Source organism: Oncorhynchus mykiss, chromosome 30 (genome assembly GCF_057628025.1).
Source record: "Oncorhynchus mykiss isolate SJ-2025 chromosome 30, ASM5762802v1, whole genome shotgun sequence".
NCBI classification, from domain to species: Eukaryota; Metazoa; Chordata; class Actinopteri; order Salmoniformes; family Salmonidae; genus Oncorhynchus; species Oncorhynchus mykiss.
In genome coordinates, this window is record NC_143051.1 from 41,016,952 (window position 1) to 41,031,977 (window position 15,026).

Below are 15,026 nucleotides of genomic sequence, written 5' to 3' on the forward strand. Positions count from 1 at the left end.
AACTCTACACCACCTTTACTCCACACACAGAGACGTGTACAAAGCTCTCCCTCGCCCTCCATTTGGCAAAACTGACCATTAATTTATCCACCTGATTCCTGCTTACAAGCAAAAACTCAAGCAGGAAGTACCAGTAATTTGTTCAATACAGAAGTGGTCAGATTACGCATATGTTAAGCTACAGGGATATGTTCCGGGATTCATCTAATGGCATTTTGGAGTATACCACATCAGTCACCGGCTTCATCAATAAGTGCATCAACGACGTCGTACCCACAGTGAATGTACGTACATATCCCAACCAGAAGCCATGATCCGCACTGAGCTATGGGCTAGAGCTGCTGCTTGCTAGGAGTGGGAAACTAATGAGATACTTCATAAGAAATCCCGCTTTGCCCTCCGACGAACCATCAAACAGGCAAAGCGTCAATACAGGACTAAGATTGAATCCTACTACATGAACTCTCATACACGTCAGATGTGGCAGGGCTTGCAAACTATTACGGATTACAAAGGTAAACCCAGTCAGTCACGAGCTGCCCAGTGACGCAAGCCCACCAGATGAGCTAAATGCCTTTTATGCTCTCTTCGAGGCAAGCAACACTGAAGCATGCATGAGAGCACCAGCTGTTCCATCCATGCTTTCCGTAGCCATAGACGATGTGAGTAAAAACTTTAAACAGGTCATCATCCTTCACAAGGCCGCAGAGCGAGACAGATTACCAGGACACGTACTCAGAGCATGCACTGACCAATGGCAAGTGTCTTCACTGACATTTTCAACCTCTCCCTGACTGAGTCTGTAATACCTACATGTTTCAAGCAGACCACCATAGTACCTGTGCCCACAAAGCTAAGGCAACCTGCCTAAATGGCTACCGCCCTGTAGCATGCATGTCTGTAGAAATTAAGTGCTTTGAAAGGGGTGTCATGGCTCATTGCAACACCATCATCCAAGAAACCCTAGACCCACTACAATTTGCGTACCGCCCTAACAGATCCACACTGCCCTTTCCCACCTGGACAAAAGGAACACCTATTTGAGATTGCTGTTCATTGACTACAGCTCAACGTTCACACTATAGTGCCCTCAAAGCTCTTACTAAGCTAAGGACCCTGGGACTGAACACATCCCTCTGCAACTGGATCCTGGACTTCCTGACGGGCCGCCCCCAGGTGGTAAGGGTAGGCAACAACACATCTGCCAAAGCTGATCCTCAACACGGGGGCCTGTCATTCCAAATAATGTCCCCCGGCCAAATATAGTGTCCCCCTCTGCATCACAATGGGATTCGATAAACTATAAACTAAACGTCCTAATGATTAGAATTTTGGAGATCATTACTGCCTAAATGACATTCTTTTCATCATCAATTTTGCTGTTTGAACATGTTTTGTTTAGCTAATAAAATGAAAACAATAATTCAAACTACTTTTGGGTACCTTGTTAACATTACAACATGAAATCCAACAAAACAGAGATGCTTGTTCTAGGTCCCAAGAAACAAAGAGATCTTCTGTTGAATCTGACAGTTAATCTTAATGGTTGTACAGTCGTCTCAAATAAAACTGTGAAGGACCTCGGCATTACTCTGGACCCTGATCTCTCTTTTGACGAACATATCAAGACTGTTCGTCTTGATACATACCTACACATACGCTACGGTCACAAGACGCAGGCCTCCTAATTGTCCCTAGAATTTCTAAGCAAACAGCTGGAGGCAGGACTTTCTCCTATAGAGCTCCATTTTTATGGAATGGTCTGCCTACCCATGTGAGAGATGCAAACTTGGGCTCAACCTTTAAGTCTTTACTGAAGACTCATCTCTTCAGTGGGTCATATGATTGAGTGTAGTCTGGCCCAGGAGTGTGAAGGTGAACGGAAAGGCTCTGGAGCAACGAACCGCCCTTGCTGTCTCTGCCTGGCCGGTTCCCCTCTTTCCACTGGGATTCTCTGCCTCTAACCCTATTACAGGGGCTGAGTCACTGGCTTACTGGTGCTCTTTCTTGCCGTCCCTAGGAGGGGTGCGTCACTTGAGTGGGTTGAGTCACTCATGTGATCTTCCTGTCTGGGTTGGCGCCCCCCTTTGGGTTGTGCCGTGGCGGAGATCTTTGTGGGCTATACTCAGCCTTGTCTCAGGATGGTAAGTTGGTGGTTGAAGATATCCCTCTAGTGGTGTGGGGCTGTGCTTTGGCAAAGTGGGTGGGGTTATATCCTTCCTGTTTTGCCCTGTCTGAGGATATCATCGGATGGGGCCACAGTGTCTCCTGACCCCTCCTGTCTCAGCCTCCAGTATTTATGCTGCAGTAGTTTATGTGTCGGGGGGCTAGGGTCAGTTTGTTATATCTGGAGTACTTCTCCTGTCTTATCCGGTGTCCTGTGTGAATTTAAGTATGCTCTCTCTAATCCTCGCTTTCTCTCTTTCTGTAACGGTTTTCCTGTTGTGAAGGAGAAGCGGACCAAAATGCGGCGTGGTGGTTACTCATGTTTAATGAAAAAACGATAAACACGAACACTACAAAACAATAAACGTGGAAAACCAAAATACAGTCCTATCTGGTGCAAACATAGAGACAGGAACAATCACCCACAAACACACAGTGAAACCCAGGCTACCTAAGTATGATTCTCAATCAGAGACAACTAATGACACCTGCCTCTGATTGAGAACAATACTAGGCCGAAACATAGAAATACCCAAATCATAGAAAAACACACATAGACTGCCCACCCAACTCACGCCCTGACCATACTAAATAAATACAAAACAAAGGAAATAAAGGTCAGAACGTGACACTTTCTTTCACTCTCTCGGAGGACCTGATCCCTAGGACCATGCCTCAGGACTACCTGGTATGATGACTCCTTGCTGTCCCCAGTCCACCTGGCCGTGCTGCTGCTCCAGTTTCAACTGTTCTACCTGCGGCTATGGAATCCTGACCTGTTCACCGGACGTGCTGCCTGTCCCAGACCTGCTGTTTTCAACTCTCTAGAGACAGCAGGAGTGGTAGAGATACTCTTAATGATCGGCTATGAAAAGCCAACTGACATTTACTCCTGAGGTGCTGACTTGCTGCAACCTCGACAACTACTGTGATTATTATTATTTGACCATGCTGGTCATTTATGAACATTTGAACATCTTGGCCATGTTCTGTTATAATCTCCACCCGGCACAGCCAGAAGAGGACTGGCCACCCCTCATAGCCTGGTTCCTCTCTAAGTTTCTTCCTAGGTTTTGGCCTTTCTAGGGAGTTTTTTTCCCCTAGCCACCGTGCTTCTACACCTGTATTGCCTGCTGTTTGGGGTTTTAGGCTGGGTTTCTGTACAGAACTTTGAGATATCAGCTGATGTACAAAGGGCTATATAAATATATTTCATTTTATTTGTTTTAAACATTGCTAATTTTGGGAAATGGCAAAGAAAACGTGTAATCTGCTTGACACATTAAAGTTACTTACCTTACAGATCACGAAGTCAGCTAATTCCCAATCCATTCATATGCAAATCCATTTGATTCATGCACTGGCTTGTCTCGCTGTCATGTTTTTAGTTTAACCTGCCCTTCGCTTATCTAAACTGAAATAATATAATTTCAGAAGTCCTCTATTATGATAATTTTTTTCCTATCTTGCATAGCACATTAGTACACCCTTGTGGTTGAATATATACAGTACCAGTCAAAAGTTTGGACACACCGACTGATTCAAGAGTTTTTCTTTGTAGAATTATAGTGAAGACATCAAAACTATGAAATAACACATATGGAATCATGTAGTAACCAAACAAAAACGTGTTAAACAAATCAAAATATATTTTATATTTGAGATTCTTCAAATAGCCAGCCTTTGCCTTGATGACTGCTTTGCACATTCTTGGCATTCTCTCAACCAGCTTCATGAAGAATGCTTTCCCATAAGTCTTGAATGAGATCCCACATATGCTGAGAACTTGTTGGCTGCTTTTCTTTCACTCTGCGGTCCAACTCATCCCAAACCATGTCAATTGGGTTGAGGTCAGGTGATCGTGGAAGCCAGTTCAACTGATGTAGCACTCCATCACTCTCCTTCTTGGTAGTAGCCCTTGCACAGCCTGTAGGTGTGTTGGGTCATTGTCCTGTTGAAAAACAAATTATAGTCGCACTAAGCGCAAACCAGGTGGGATGCGCATCGCTGCAGAATGCTGTGGCAGCCATGCTGGTCAAGGGTGTTTTAAATTCTAAATAAATCGTTGACAGTGTCACCAGCAAAGCCCCCCCACACCATCACACATCCTGCTCCATGCTTCACATTGGGAACCACACATGCAGAGATCATCCGTTCACCTACCTTGAAGGCCTGATTCACGCAGTCGCCTCTGAAGAGTTGATGTTGAGATGTGTCTGTTACTTGATCTGTGTGAAGCATTTATTTGTGCTGCAATCTGACGTGCAGTGAACTCTAATTAGCTTATGCTCTCTGCAGCAAAGGTAACTATTCCTTTCCTGTGGCGGTCCTCATGAGAGCCAGTTTCATCATAGAGCTTGATGGTTTTTGCGACTGCACTTAAAGAAACTTTCAAAGTTCTTGACATTTTACGAATTGACAGACCTTCATGTCTTAAAGTAATGATGGTAATGACTTGGTATTTTACCAAATGGGGCTATCTTCTGTATACTACCCCTACCATGTCACAACACAACTGATTGGCTCAAACTCTTTGAGGAAAGAAATTACACAAATGAACTTTTAAGAATTCACACCTGTTAATTGATATGCATTCCAGGTGACTACTTCCTGAAGCTGGTTGAGAGAATGCCAAGAGTGTGCAAAGCTGTCATCAAGGATAAAGGGTGGCTGCTTTGAAGAATCTAACATCTAAAATATATATACTTTTTTGGTAACTACATGATTCCATATGTGTTTTTTCATAGTTTTGATGTCTTCACTATTATTCTACAAAGTAGAAAATAGTAAAAATAAATATTAGATGTGTCCAAACTATTCTAGAATACAATAATTAATAATGTGGAACAAATAAATACCATCAAAGTATACCTTACAATTTACAATAATGAATACCTTGTGAAACAGCTATGAAAACCTATCTGATTTTAATAAATAAACGTTTGTATTTTTGTGACACAGGCTTGTCATTCATTTATTTTCACAGATTTTTTTTTGTCAGTGGTTCTCAACAGGCAGCTAGTCTCGGAAGGGGGACTTGAAGAGGGAGACTACGAAGTCCATGCACTGCTGCTCTCTTTGTTCTGTGTTTGCAGTGCTAGTGTTTTTAGTTCATCTGTGCATCTCATATATTATGTGCCCAGTACGATACGGTTAGCAAATGTTTTTAGTAGATAATGAATGACATGACATTAACAGATTTAGATGGTTTGATGAGATGGAGGGGATGGAATGAGTGGGCAGATTGTTGGGCAATCAGACGTCACTAGATGCAGAATTTCATCTGGAGAGACAGGAGAGAGGATGAGGAAAGAGGCAAAATCAAGAGACAGGTGCTGCGGCAAGTTCTTCCTGTGTCCTCGAAAGGCAGCCACTCTCAGTCAGGGGTGGTGGGATGGAAAAGCAAACAATGGATACTTTATTTTCAATAACATTGGCTTGGTTTAGTTGGAAGCCCTCTCACCACGTCAAGGTACAGGCCAATTTAATTAAGGCCGCTATAACCCCCTACTCTGTCTTTTTAGTGTTTGAACTGATGGGGCTTGAATAAGCATAGCAATATGGTGATGACTCAACCCTGCTGTGTAATGGACTCCCGGACACTCCTGCCATATTACGTACACAAATGTAGACCCTCCAGATATGCAAACACTAACTAGAAACCAATATCTAATTCCATACCAAACCTGGGCAAAATTTTTATTTGGACACAAAAGATTAATGGCTAGGGAGAAGGACCAGTAATGAACTGGGCAACTGAACAGTCAATTGAACATTTTACTTGTGTAACATGTGCACTGGGAGTCGGGAAGCAAGTACAGGGAGTGAATCATTTAATAAATAAATGGAACATAATACAAAACAAGAAAAGCACACAGACATAAATCTGAAACAGAGTCAATAACGCCTGGGGAAGGAATCAAAGGGAGTGACATATACAGTGGGGCAAAAAAGTATTTAGTCAGCCACCAATTGTGCAAGTTCTCCCACTTAAAACAGACAAAATGAGCAGAAAAAAATCCAGAAAATCATAATTTGTATGAGTAAAATACCTACCTTCTTGCGGTGGGGAGCCGGCCAAGCAGTGAAAACAAGGATGGGGAAAACAGACAAAACAGATGACGGATGATGGACACGATGGACAGAAATTCACTCACATTGACGACATGAGACAAACAAGACACATGAAAATTCTAAGTAAATTTGCACTGCTGTCTTTCTCTTTCGCTCTCTCTCTCCCTGTCTTTCACTCTCTTCCCACCTCTCTCTCTGCCTCTGTCACTTTCTTTCTCACTTCCTTCCTCTCTCTCTTTCTGTACTGGTCTCTCTATCTATCTAGCAAAGACTAGGTTCCATTTGGTTCCATTTGATCAAATCATTAATACAAGTCGATTGCCATAGCTTAGAAATATCTGTTGCTTGCATATTCGACATCACGTAAAGTACGTATTCGTTATATATCGAGGAATATAATAGAATAAACGCTAACTTAATCCAAAGAATCCGTAAGATCAAGTCGGAAGTCACCATTTACTATACTTCCAAAATCCTAATGATAGAGCACGTTGGGGTCACCATTTACTGTAGTGGGGTAATATTTGATATGTGTATATTGTATGTACCTTACATGCGACCTGTGATAAGACTATTTAATTAGCCTATTAAAATGTTTATCTGACTCCATAAAGATAATTAAAACATGCAAGGCTATAGTTGAGTTACAGTAATAGGCAATCAGCAAATGTCTGAGAATGGAATTCTAAATAGAATAGTATTTAATTACTTTGTAAAATGAATGGATTCACATACAAGGCGTAAAGCATAAGCTACAAAGCATTAACAAGCTTTACAAGGCATTATTCTAAGCATGGTAGAGAGAGAGAGAGAGAGAGAGAGAGAGAGAGAGAGAGAGAGAGAGAGAGAGAAAGAGAGAGAGAGAGAGAGGAAGGAACCATGGGAGAAACAGAAAGAAAGAACCACAGCAGTTTAGGAACAAAATACATATAAGACCCTTTTAAAACATCTGAGTTGTTTACCAATAGCATTACCGTGAAGTTAACCTCCAATCAGATATCAGACCTACCTACTGACCTGTAAAGACAACAGAACCTCTGCTACCTAGAAGCGTGACATTGGGGGTTGGAAAGATAATGAGGCATTCCTCAAACAACACAGAAGAATCCTTGCATACAGTTTTTAAGAAGATTTTCTTCGGAGGCTGCCCTACAATATCATATTAACAGTAATGGAGGTCAAAGCTCTTTCCATGGCTGACCATAACATTTGTGTAGTTATTATTTCTCTTTAAAATAGTTTGTTTTAATATGTTTCCATATGTTTGAACATTTGTTAGCTTTTGGGTGTTTCCTTTTCTAGTCAACTCTGTATGGAAAACAGGGCTAATTTAAATCCTATTTCAATATAATCTATCAAAAAGATAAATGGGGTCCATTTCAACAATGAGTTCACAGTGCTGGAGACTGTTACTCATCAGGGCCCTAGTTCAGCCTCATACATAACCCTTGTTGTTCCTCAGACTTGGTGAGGCAGATGGGGGAGGGGAGAGAACAATGGCTGGCCCATGCAGAGGGCGGTAGTGACTGACTCCGCAGGCACTGAGGGACCAAAGAATGCCTGGAGTCAAGCCAGCACCATGGATGCCACTGTGGTCGCCTACCCCCACCTTACCCGCATCATCTCCCATGGTGCATTGGAGCATGGGGACGACACCTTCAAAAACTGCCCATCCAACGTCAGACGGATAGAAAAGTAACATAGATAGAGGAGCAACAGCAGAGAGTTTACAGAGTTGGTTTGGATTGTTTGCAAGAAGTCTTACTCCCAGATACAGAGCATTCAACCCCACCCAACCTAATCATCGTCCAGCATGACCACAGCGAGTAGCTCAGGGCAAAGCTCATTTGGACTGAGCAGGAGGAAGAAGGCCCCTGGTCTGATGGATCAGATTAGCACTTTCTTTGGAGGCGACAAAAAGAAAGGGAGCAAGGTGAGCATCTGGAGTTACCAACTGTCATAACCAATTGCCTCACAAAGACTCTTCCAGTCTATAGAGGTCTAAGATGACGATGGTAAGGATGCATCTGTCCAGTTTTTGTGTTGAAGTCTGCGGACAAGAAAGAGATTCTTTGAAAATGTGTGATTTACTAATTGTGCAGAACTAAAATACTTGTAGAGCTAGAATACCTGATGTAATGTAATAATCTCAGATAATTGGTTAAATGTAATTTCTATTCTAGAGCTAATGTGTTGTGAAATCTATTGTGAAATGTAATATAATTTTTGTAAAATTGTATATAACTGACTTCATTTTTCTAGACCCCAGGAAGAGTAGCTAATGCTATGGCAGCTATGTTGAGGAATATTTTTAGGCTAGCTATAGAACCGCTAAAGATAACAGGAATTCGCTTTGATGAACAGGAATACATTTAATTTATTTTCTCTTTAAGAGAGTAGCATTCACGAGCCAAAAGTGGTCCCCGAAAATGGTGTACTACGTCACGTACACTGAGTATACAAGGTGAATGCAGATGAAAGCTAGGATCCCTTTTTAATGCCACTTGTTAAACCCACTTCAATCCGCGTATTTGAACGGGAGCAGACAGGTTAAATAATTATTTTTTAGTATTGAGACAATTGATTGTGTGCCATTCAGAAGGTGAATGGGCAAGACAAAAGATTCAAGTGCCTCTGAATGGGGTATGGTAGTAGGTGCTAGGTTCACCGGTTTGTGTCAAGAACTGCAATGCTGCTAGGTTTTTCATGCTCAACAGTTTTCTGTGTGTATCAAGATACATTCAGTCAACTTGACACAACTGTGGGAAGCTTTGGAGTCAACATGGGCAAGCATCCCTGTGGAACGCTTTTGACACCTTGTAGAGTCTGTGCCCCAACGAATTAAGGCTGTTCTGAGGGAAAAAGGGGGGGTACAACCCCATATTAGGAAGGTGTTCCTAACGTTTGGTATACTCAGTTTAGGTGCAGGTACAGTATGTGCACCACGCCATTGCTCTCTCTCTATCTCGCTCTGTTGTATGTGCATCTTGCTAGTTGTCACTCAAATGGGGAGGGGCTAAAGCTCATTGACTGGAACCTGAATTGCTAGGGGACTGGCCCACATGGGTGAAAATGGCGCCGCACAGCTTCCAGTAAACAGTCACTTTCAAACTAGGGATTTCGTGGCTAATTGAGGTACAACAGAAATTCTGATCGTAGATTATGCATGTATGAACTACATATTGACACATCCAGGATAGAGTTTAAAAGAGTAAAAATAAATACTTACTAGTTGCCAAAGTTCCAAAGCATGTCTTTAATGTTTTTACCAATGTAGAAAAATCAGTGCCTTACCTCATAAAATATATTTGCAGTTAGAGTTCCTCAAATTATTGAAATAGTTAGAATCAACAGTCAGGTTTAGGGGCAGCTCTCAGGGGAACTTGTGGGCAGATCTTGGATGGTTGGTGTTTGTATTTGAAATACAACTACTGCATAGTTTATTTTAATTCATAAAACTTTGACCACCATTGGTTTAGCTGTACAGATTTGATAGCAAACAGATTATCAAATGTGATCTGTCTGCATTAGGCACCAGGTGGTCCTCTGCGGGTTATAAGGTTGAATGTTTTTTCCTAATGCTGAGCATGTCGATCAAACACCCCCAAATGATTCTGAGCTCCACCTTTAGCTTATTTTCTCTAGAGTTTATTGCAACCAAATCTAAGGAAGGGGGCACGTTGCAGAGTGATGGCAGGTCAACAACAGCTTATCCCTGGTGATATGCATTTGTTTGCAATGTTTTATCAATATATATGCATTTTAGACCTGAAAATTGAAAATGTTCCCATTGAAGACATACTGAAAGAATATCCTGTCTTCTACTCTGCTCTGTGCTTGTGTTAAACACTTACAGATATGAGAATGTAAATTAACATAATGCCGTAGTTTGTGTTACATATGTAGGATCTTAATTTGACCAGTATTGTCGTAGCAAAATAATCCTGCACCAACAAGATTTGAACATTTAGCCAATAATGTTTCTTGATTGGCAGTTAGGCTGGACAAAAGTAGGCTACAAAGTGCAATACTGTTAATATAAATGTGAGTTAGTACGGGTTTTCAGAAATGTATCTAAATCACGAAGCTCATCTGCATTTCCTGCAGTGTAGGAACATTTGCAGCAACAAAAGAGTGATCAAATTAAGATCCTACGTCTGTAGTTATGATCTGCATACACCTAAAAAAAAGGGAGGATTCTCGAATTCCGGCTGAATTTTCTTGCTGTAGTAAAGTTGTACTCCTAGATAGGTTCATTGTTTGCCAATTTCTTGGAAATCTGAATTTCTTTCTGCCCAATTATAGTTTTTAGAATAGTTTCTTTATACAGGTTTTGAGCATCTTCCATTGAAGTGCAATCCTCCAGGCAGACAGCTTTAAAAAAACAACTCCTAATCACCTTCATGAGAGAGGATTTGGTTATGCAACCCTTTTTGTACTCATCTGTATGCATTTAATTTAATTTCTAATTCCATTGAGCAGACAATGTAAGAAAACTAACTAGGTGAACTAAGATGCATAACATTAAATCAAATCAAATTTTATTTGTCACATGCGCTGAATCATACCACCTCCCCCTTACAAGCCCTTAACCAACAATGCAGTTTTAAGAAAAATATGTGTTAAAGTAAAAAATAGATAGGTAACAAATGACAAATAAAATTAACAAATAATTATTATGAAGAGATACAGAGCATAGTATCTATTCAGAAAGTCACCTCAGGTTGAAAACGGTATTTCAAATACATATAAAGATGTTTATGGAGTAGATTAACATGTGCTCTATAACCATGTAGACATTTCATTGAGCCTGAATGTCCAACGGTAGCAGTAAGACATCAGTGAGTTTTTGACTCATGTTTATAACTTTAGGGGTCCTTCCGGGGTCATGCCACCTCCCCCAAGCCAGCCCCTCGACGTCGGGCTAATGAGAATGCTGTAATGCATTTCTTCAGGAGCTTGAGCGTGAGTATCTTAGGATTGAATACCTCACTGCATTTGTATCTGTTATAACATGTATTTGATTAGTTATATAAACAATTGTAAAGTTGAAAAAGTAGTTATTTAATACAAGACAAGTTGTGTCTCTAGGCCTGCACCGTTGCTTGAAAATCTTGAAAAAAATAAAGTTTTTTAAAATCAAATTCTGGTGTTGCAAAGGATTTGACCAATTAGCCAATGTCTTCATGTAACCATCTTTGAACTCATAGAATAGGACCTCATCATTTGTTGTGTTCTGTAGCCTCAGGCAACATCCTCTCCCCATCCCAAGTCCAGGGTGAGTTCCATTTCCTCATTTTGTATTATTTTTGGATTTACTGTGGTTACAGTTTCTTTAGGCCTCTGTCAAGAAAACAATGTTAATTAGCTTTTAAACTGTCCTTGCTTTTTACATTGCATGACTTACATCTCTTCATGGGCCTGTGCAAGTTGGGTAGCTAGACTTTCAGCAGTCATAGTAACAGGCGCTGCTCCAGTAGGCCTTCATGAATCTTCCTGATCCTCTCTTTCTCTTTCATGTCTAGTGGAGGAAGGTGTTGGGCTTGGTAGGTCATTCAAACTCAGTCCTAAACCCCCCAAACACTGCTGACTTTACAGCCCTGTGCGTAATAATGACATCTCAATGTCTCCCTCTGTCTGAAGACGTTCTCTAATGTCGTTCTGTGACCGTCTTGATATGTTGTTCTTCCCTTTTACTTAACTCTTACTCTCCCAGCTCTGCATCCTTTCCCTTGTGTGATTCTTCAAGACAGTTAACATCAAAAATATATATATTTCCATACATAGCTTGAATTGAATTTTGCTAAGTCAAACATTGTTTACGTGAAATGTTACTATTCTTACTCTGATGGAAAATGTCAACGTTGAACGCCGTTCTCCTGGAAAAGTAGCTTAGACTACAGTGCCATTATATTTCATTGTGTTTCTGACGATTCAATTCAGTCACTGCTTCTGGATGACTTTGACACTCCTCAACTATTTCTGAACCACAACCGTTAAGGACTCAGGGACCCCTATATACAAAAGTTCCACCTTTCCTTTCCTTACCAGTCTGAGACTATTTCCTCTCTGCCCCCTCCTCTGTTCATAGTGACTCACTAATCTTCCTGCATTTGTGTGTTTCTTCATTCAACTCCTCTGTGTCCATAGAGTGAGCTGTCCAGTGTGTAAGAGTTGAAATGTGCTCTTCACCAGTTGTCTGTGTTATGTGTGTTCTGAAGTAATGCATGCCTTTGACTTCCATATCTCCCCCTAAAGGGCGCTGTAATGCTGGTCGTTCTTTATTTATCTCTCTTCCTGTCTAATTCACAGCATTCTTTTACACTAATAGATAACTGAATGAAGCCAATTCATTTGGATAGCAACATGACATTTCTAGATTTAATGCAAACGAGAATTGTAGTATATACATATAACATATATAACATATATATATAACATTTATACCCATTGTATTTATCAAAATATTTTCAAACTCAATATAACTACTAGTTCGACACCATTTTGGTGTCCTCTCTCCCTACTTCATCTAATAAGAACTGAGCACTGATAAGGTTTCAGGTCCAGCCATGTTCCTTGTGTTTATAAAGCATTTTGTTCTAGGCCACGCCACCGCGTGCTGATGCCACAAAGTCACCTCACAGACGCCGCAGAGACCAAGGAACACTGTCCAAAATCTTCAACCTGGTGAGACATCCTGACTTTTGTGTCGCAAGTTTATCTTGTCACTACACAGTTACACTGTCTAAAGATGCACCTGATAAACATTGTTTTCTTGTTTTTTTTTACCTCTCAAAACAACAGTGGTGATATCATGAATCAGTGAGTAAATTAGAGTTGTAACCTAGCCATATCCATCCTGAATCATCATTCATCTATACATAAAATCCCCAAAAAGCTAATTACATTGAGATGTATTTGCCATCATAATAAGCTAACAAATATGCATCAGCAATTAATTAAATGAAAAAATCACATATATTTAAGGTTTGGTTCCACTTGATATACGTTCCTATACATTTACATAGTAGTTACAGTGTAATCACAGTGTAGGAACACATTGTTATAAACAGGTATAACAGTAAGCAAACAGATATGTAAGTGCACTGTAATTACACTATTTGGCTAGGCAATTTTCATGTAAATATATAGGTATTAGGGAAATGAATTACAAACTGTGTATTTTGCTTTTTCAGTTTTGCTTTTTCATGCTTTTTCAGTTTAATCTCTATTGCATCACTCTTTTTATTGATGGTATTATTTATTGATGTCTTTATACCTACCTCATACCTATCTCATACCTACCCTATACCTATACCTACCTCCCTTTCCAGAGAGTATGTACTAATTAAGAATCCCTGAAAATGTGACATTTGACAATCATATAAATACAAATAACAATTTAAACCCCAATCTTATCTCATGGAAAATAGAAATACTTATTTCCATCGAATACAGAGACACTCGTCAAACCATGACAAGCACTTTTAAACTCTGTATTTCCTCCTTTGGTTGTATATAATTTATTATTCAGATGTCAATCATCTAATGTATTACTTCTACTTCCCTCTGTCTACAGGAGACCAAGTCCCGCCCTCCTCCCAAACGCTGGAGCACCATCTTCTGAGCTGTCTTTAGATCCAACAGAGAGGGAAAAGGATGAAGAAGAGAAATAATATATCCATTTGAAAAACTCATAACAACCCTCGACAACATTAGCACACTAACACCAGCCAGTCTCCTTTGTTTGTACATAGTGACACAATCTTGGCACCTAATATTTAGCCTGCTGGGATCACAATATGCAGTCTTTGAGTTCATCAATAGCCTTATAATCTTAGCTCTAAGGGAAAGTTCTTGTTTAGATGTATTTTTCATAGCTTTCAGATTTTTTTGGTAATGCTTCAAAATGATTCTACTGGCTCAAAGGGCTATTCACCTCATCCTAGCACCGTGTTCTAATGACGCTAGTGTCTGCTATCAATGGGTTGTTGTTCATGTTATGTGTTTTTCTATTTGTCTGCATTTTGTATCTGTTCTTCTATGCATAAAAATATGCTTTATATTCCCCTTTGCTGCTTTTAGGAGCTCACACAAAACGGTGTTTTGTTTTGTATGTTGCCATTGATGTGAAATCTAGTCTGATTAAGTGTTTGTGGGTCTTGTTATGCATGCAATAGTAAAACTTGTCTTGTGAAAAGTATTTCATGAATGCAGTGTTTTTGCATTTGAAAATGTAATGGGAAAAATACCTGTACAAATTATAAACTAACATTATGTAATATTCTATTGTAATATAACAACAATTACATTTGATTGGTTTAGTCATATTACGAAAATCTTGGTTAACTTATGCACTTAAATAATCAATGTTGTGTACTGTTATGTTGTCCATGCCTAATAAAACAACAACAAACAAATGCCCTTCCAAACTGCACTGTTAAACCTTTTCAAAACTGTTTAAGAGGACTTCTTAGGGAACGGCGTCCCGCCAGCAGGACAATTGTAAATCATGCAGCGCCGTGTCAAGATCGCAGATTTTAAAGAAACAACAAATGTCGGTACATATAAGTGTCTTATAAAGTTGAAGTCGGAAGTTTACATACACCTTAGCCAAATACATTTAAACTACATTTTTCACAATTCCTGACATTTAATCCTAGTAAAATTCCCTGTCTTAGGTCAGTTAGGATCACCACTTTATTTTAAGAATGTGAAATGTCAGAATAATAATAGAGAGAATGGTGGGTCAGAAGTTTACATACACTCAATTAGTATTTGGTAGC

At 40.0% G+C, this 15,026-nt stretch overlaps 1 protein-coding gene across 5 annotated transcripts; it reads left to right on the plus strand.

Annotated features, from left to right (window-relative positions):
* Positions 1–7,791: 7,791 nt before the first annotated feature.
* LOC110517827 (myelin basic protein) lies at positions 7,792–14,660 on the plus strand. 5 transcript variants are annotated; one of them, XM_036971414.2, is made up of 7 exons: positions 7,848–8,173; positions 11,113–11,205; positions 11,483–11,518; positions 11,766–11,786; positions 12,844–12,927; positions 13,045–13,062; positions 13,820–14,660. In XM_036971414.2, exons 1-6 carry the CDS (start codon positions 8,054–8,056, stop codon positions 13,048–13,050), a joined length of 360 nt encoding a protein of 119 aa, XP_036827309.1. In that variant the 5' UTR covers positions 7,848–8,053; the 3' UTR covers positions 13,051–13,062; positions 13,820–14,660. The 5 variants fall into 5 exon arrangements, with proteins under 5 accessions (XP_036827307.1, XP_036827309.1, XP_036827310.1 ...); XM_036971412.2 differs by lacking the exon at positions 13,045–13,062 and having other exon boundaries at positions 7,792–8,173; XM_036971415.2 differs by lacking the exon at positions 11,766–11,786 and having other exon boundaries at positions 7,868–8,173.
* The last annotated feature ends 366 nt before the right edge of the window (positions 14,661–15,026 follow it).

Bases quoted from the DNA above. Each gene is read 5' to 3' on its own strand.
- LOC110517827 (XM_036971412.2), top strand. From the start codon at position 8,054: ATGACCACAGCGAGTAGCTCAGGGCAAAGCTCATTTGGACTGAGCAGG. The intron at 8,174-11,112 runs GTGAGCATCTGG...TTATAACTTTAG, and splicing joins ACAAAAAGAAAGGGAGCAAG to GGGTCCTTCCGGGGTCATGC. The intron at 11,206-11,482 runs GTGAGTATCTTA...TGTGTTCTGTAG, and splicing joins ATTTCTTCAGGAGCTTGAGC to CCTCAGGCAACATCCTCTCC.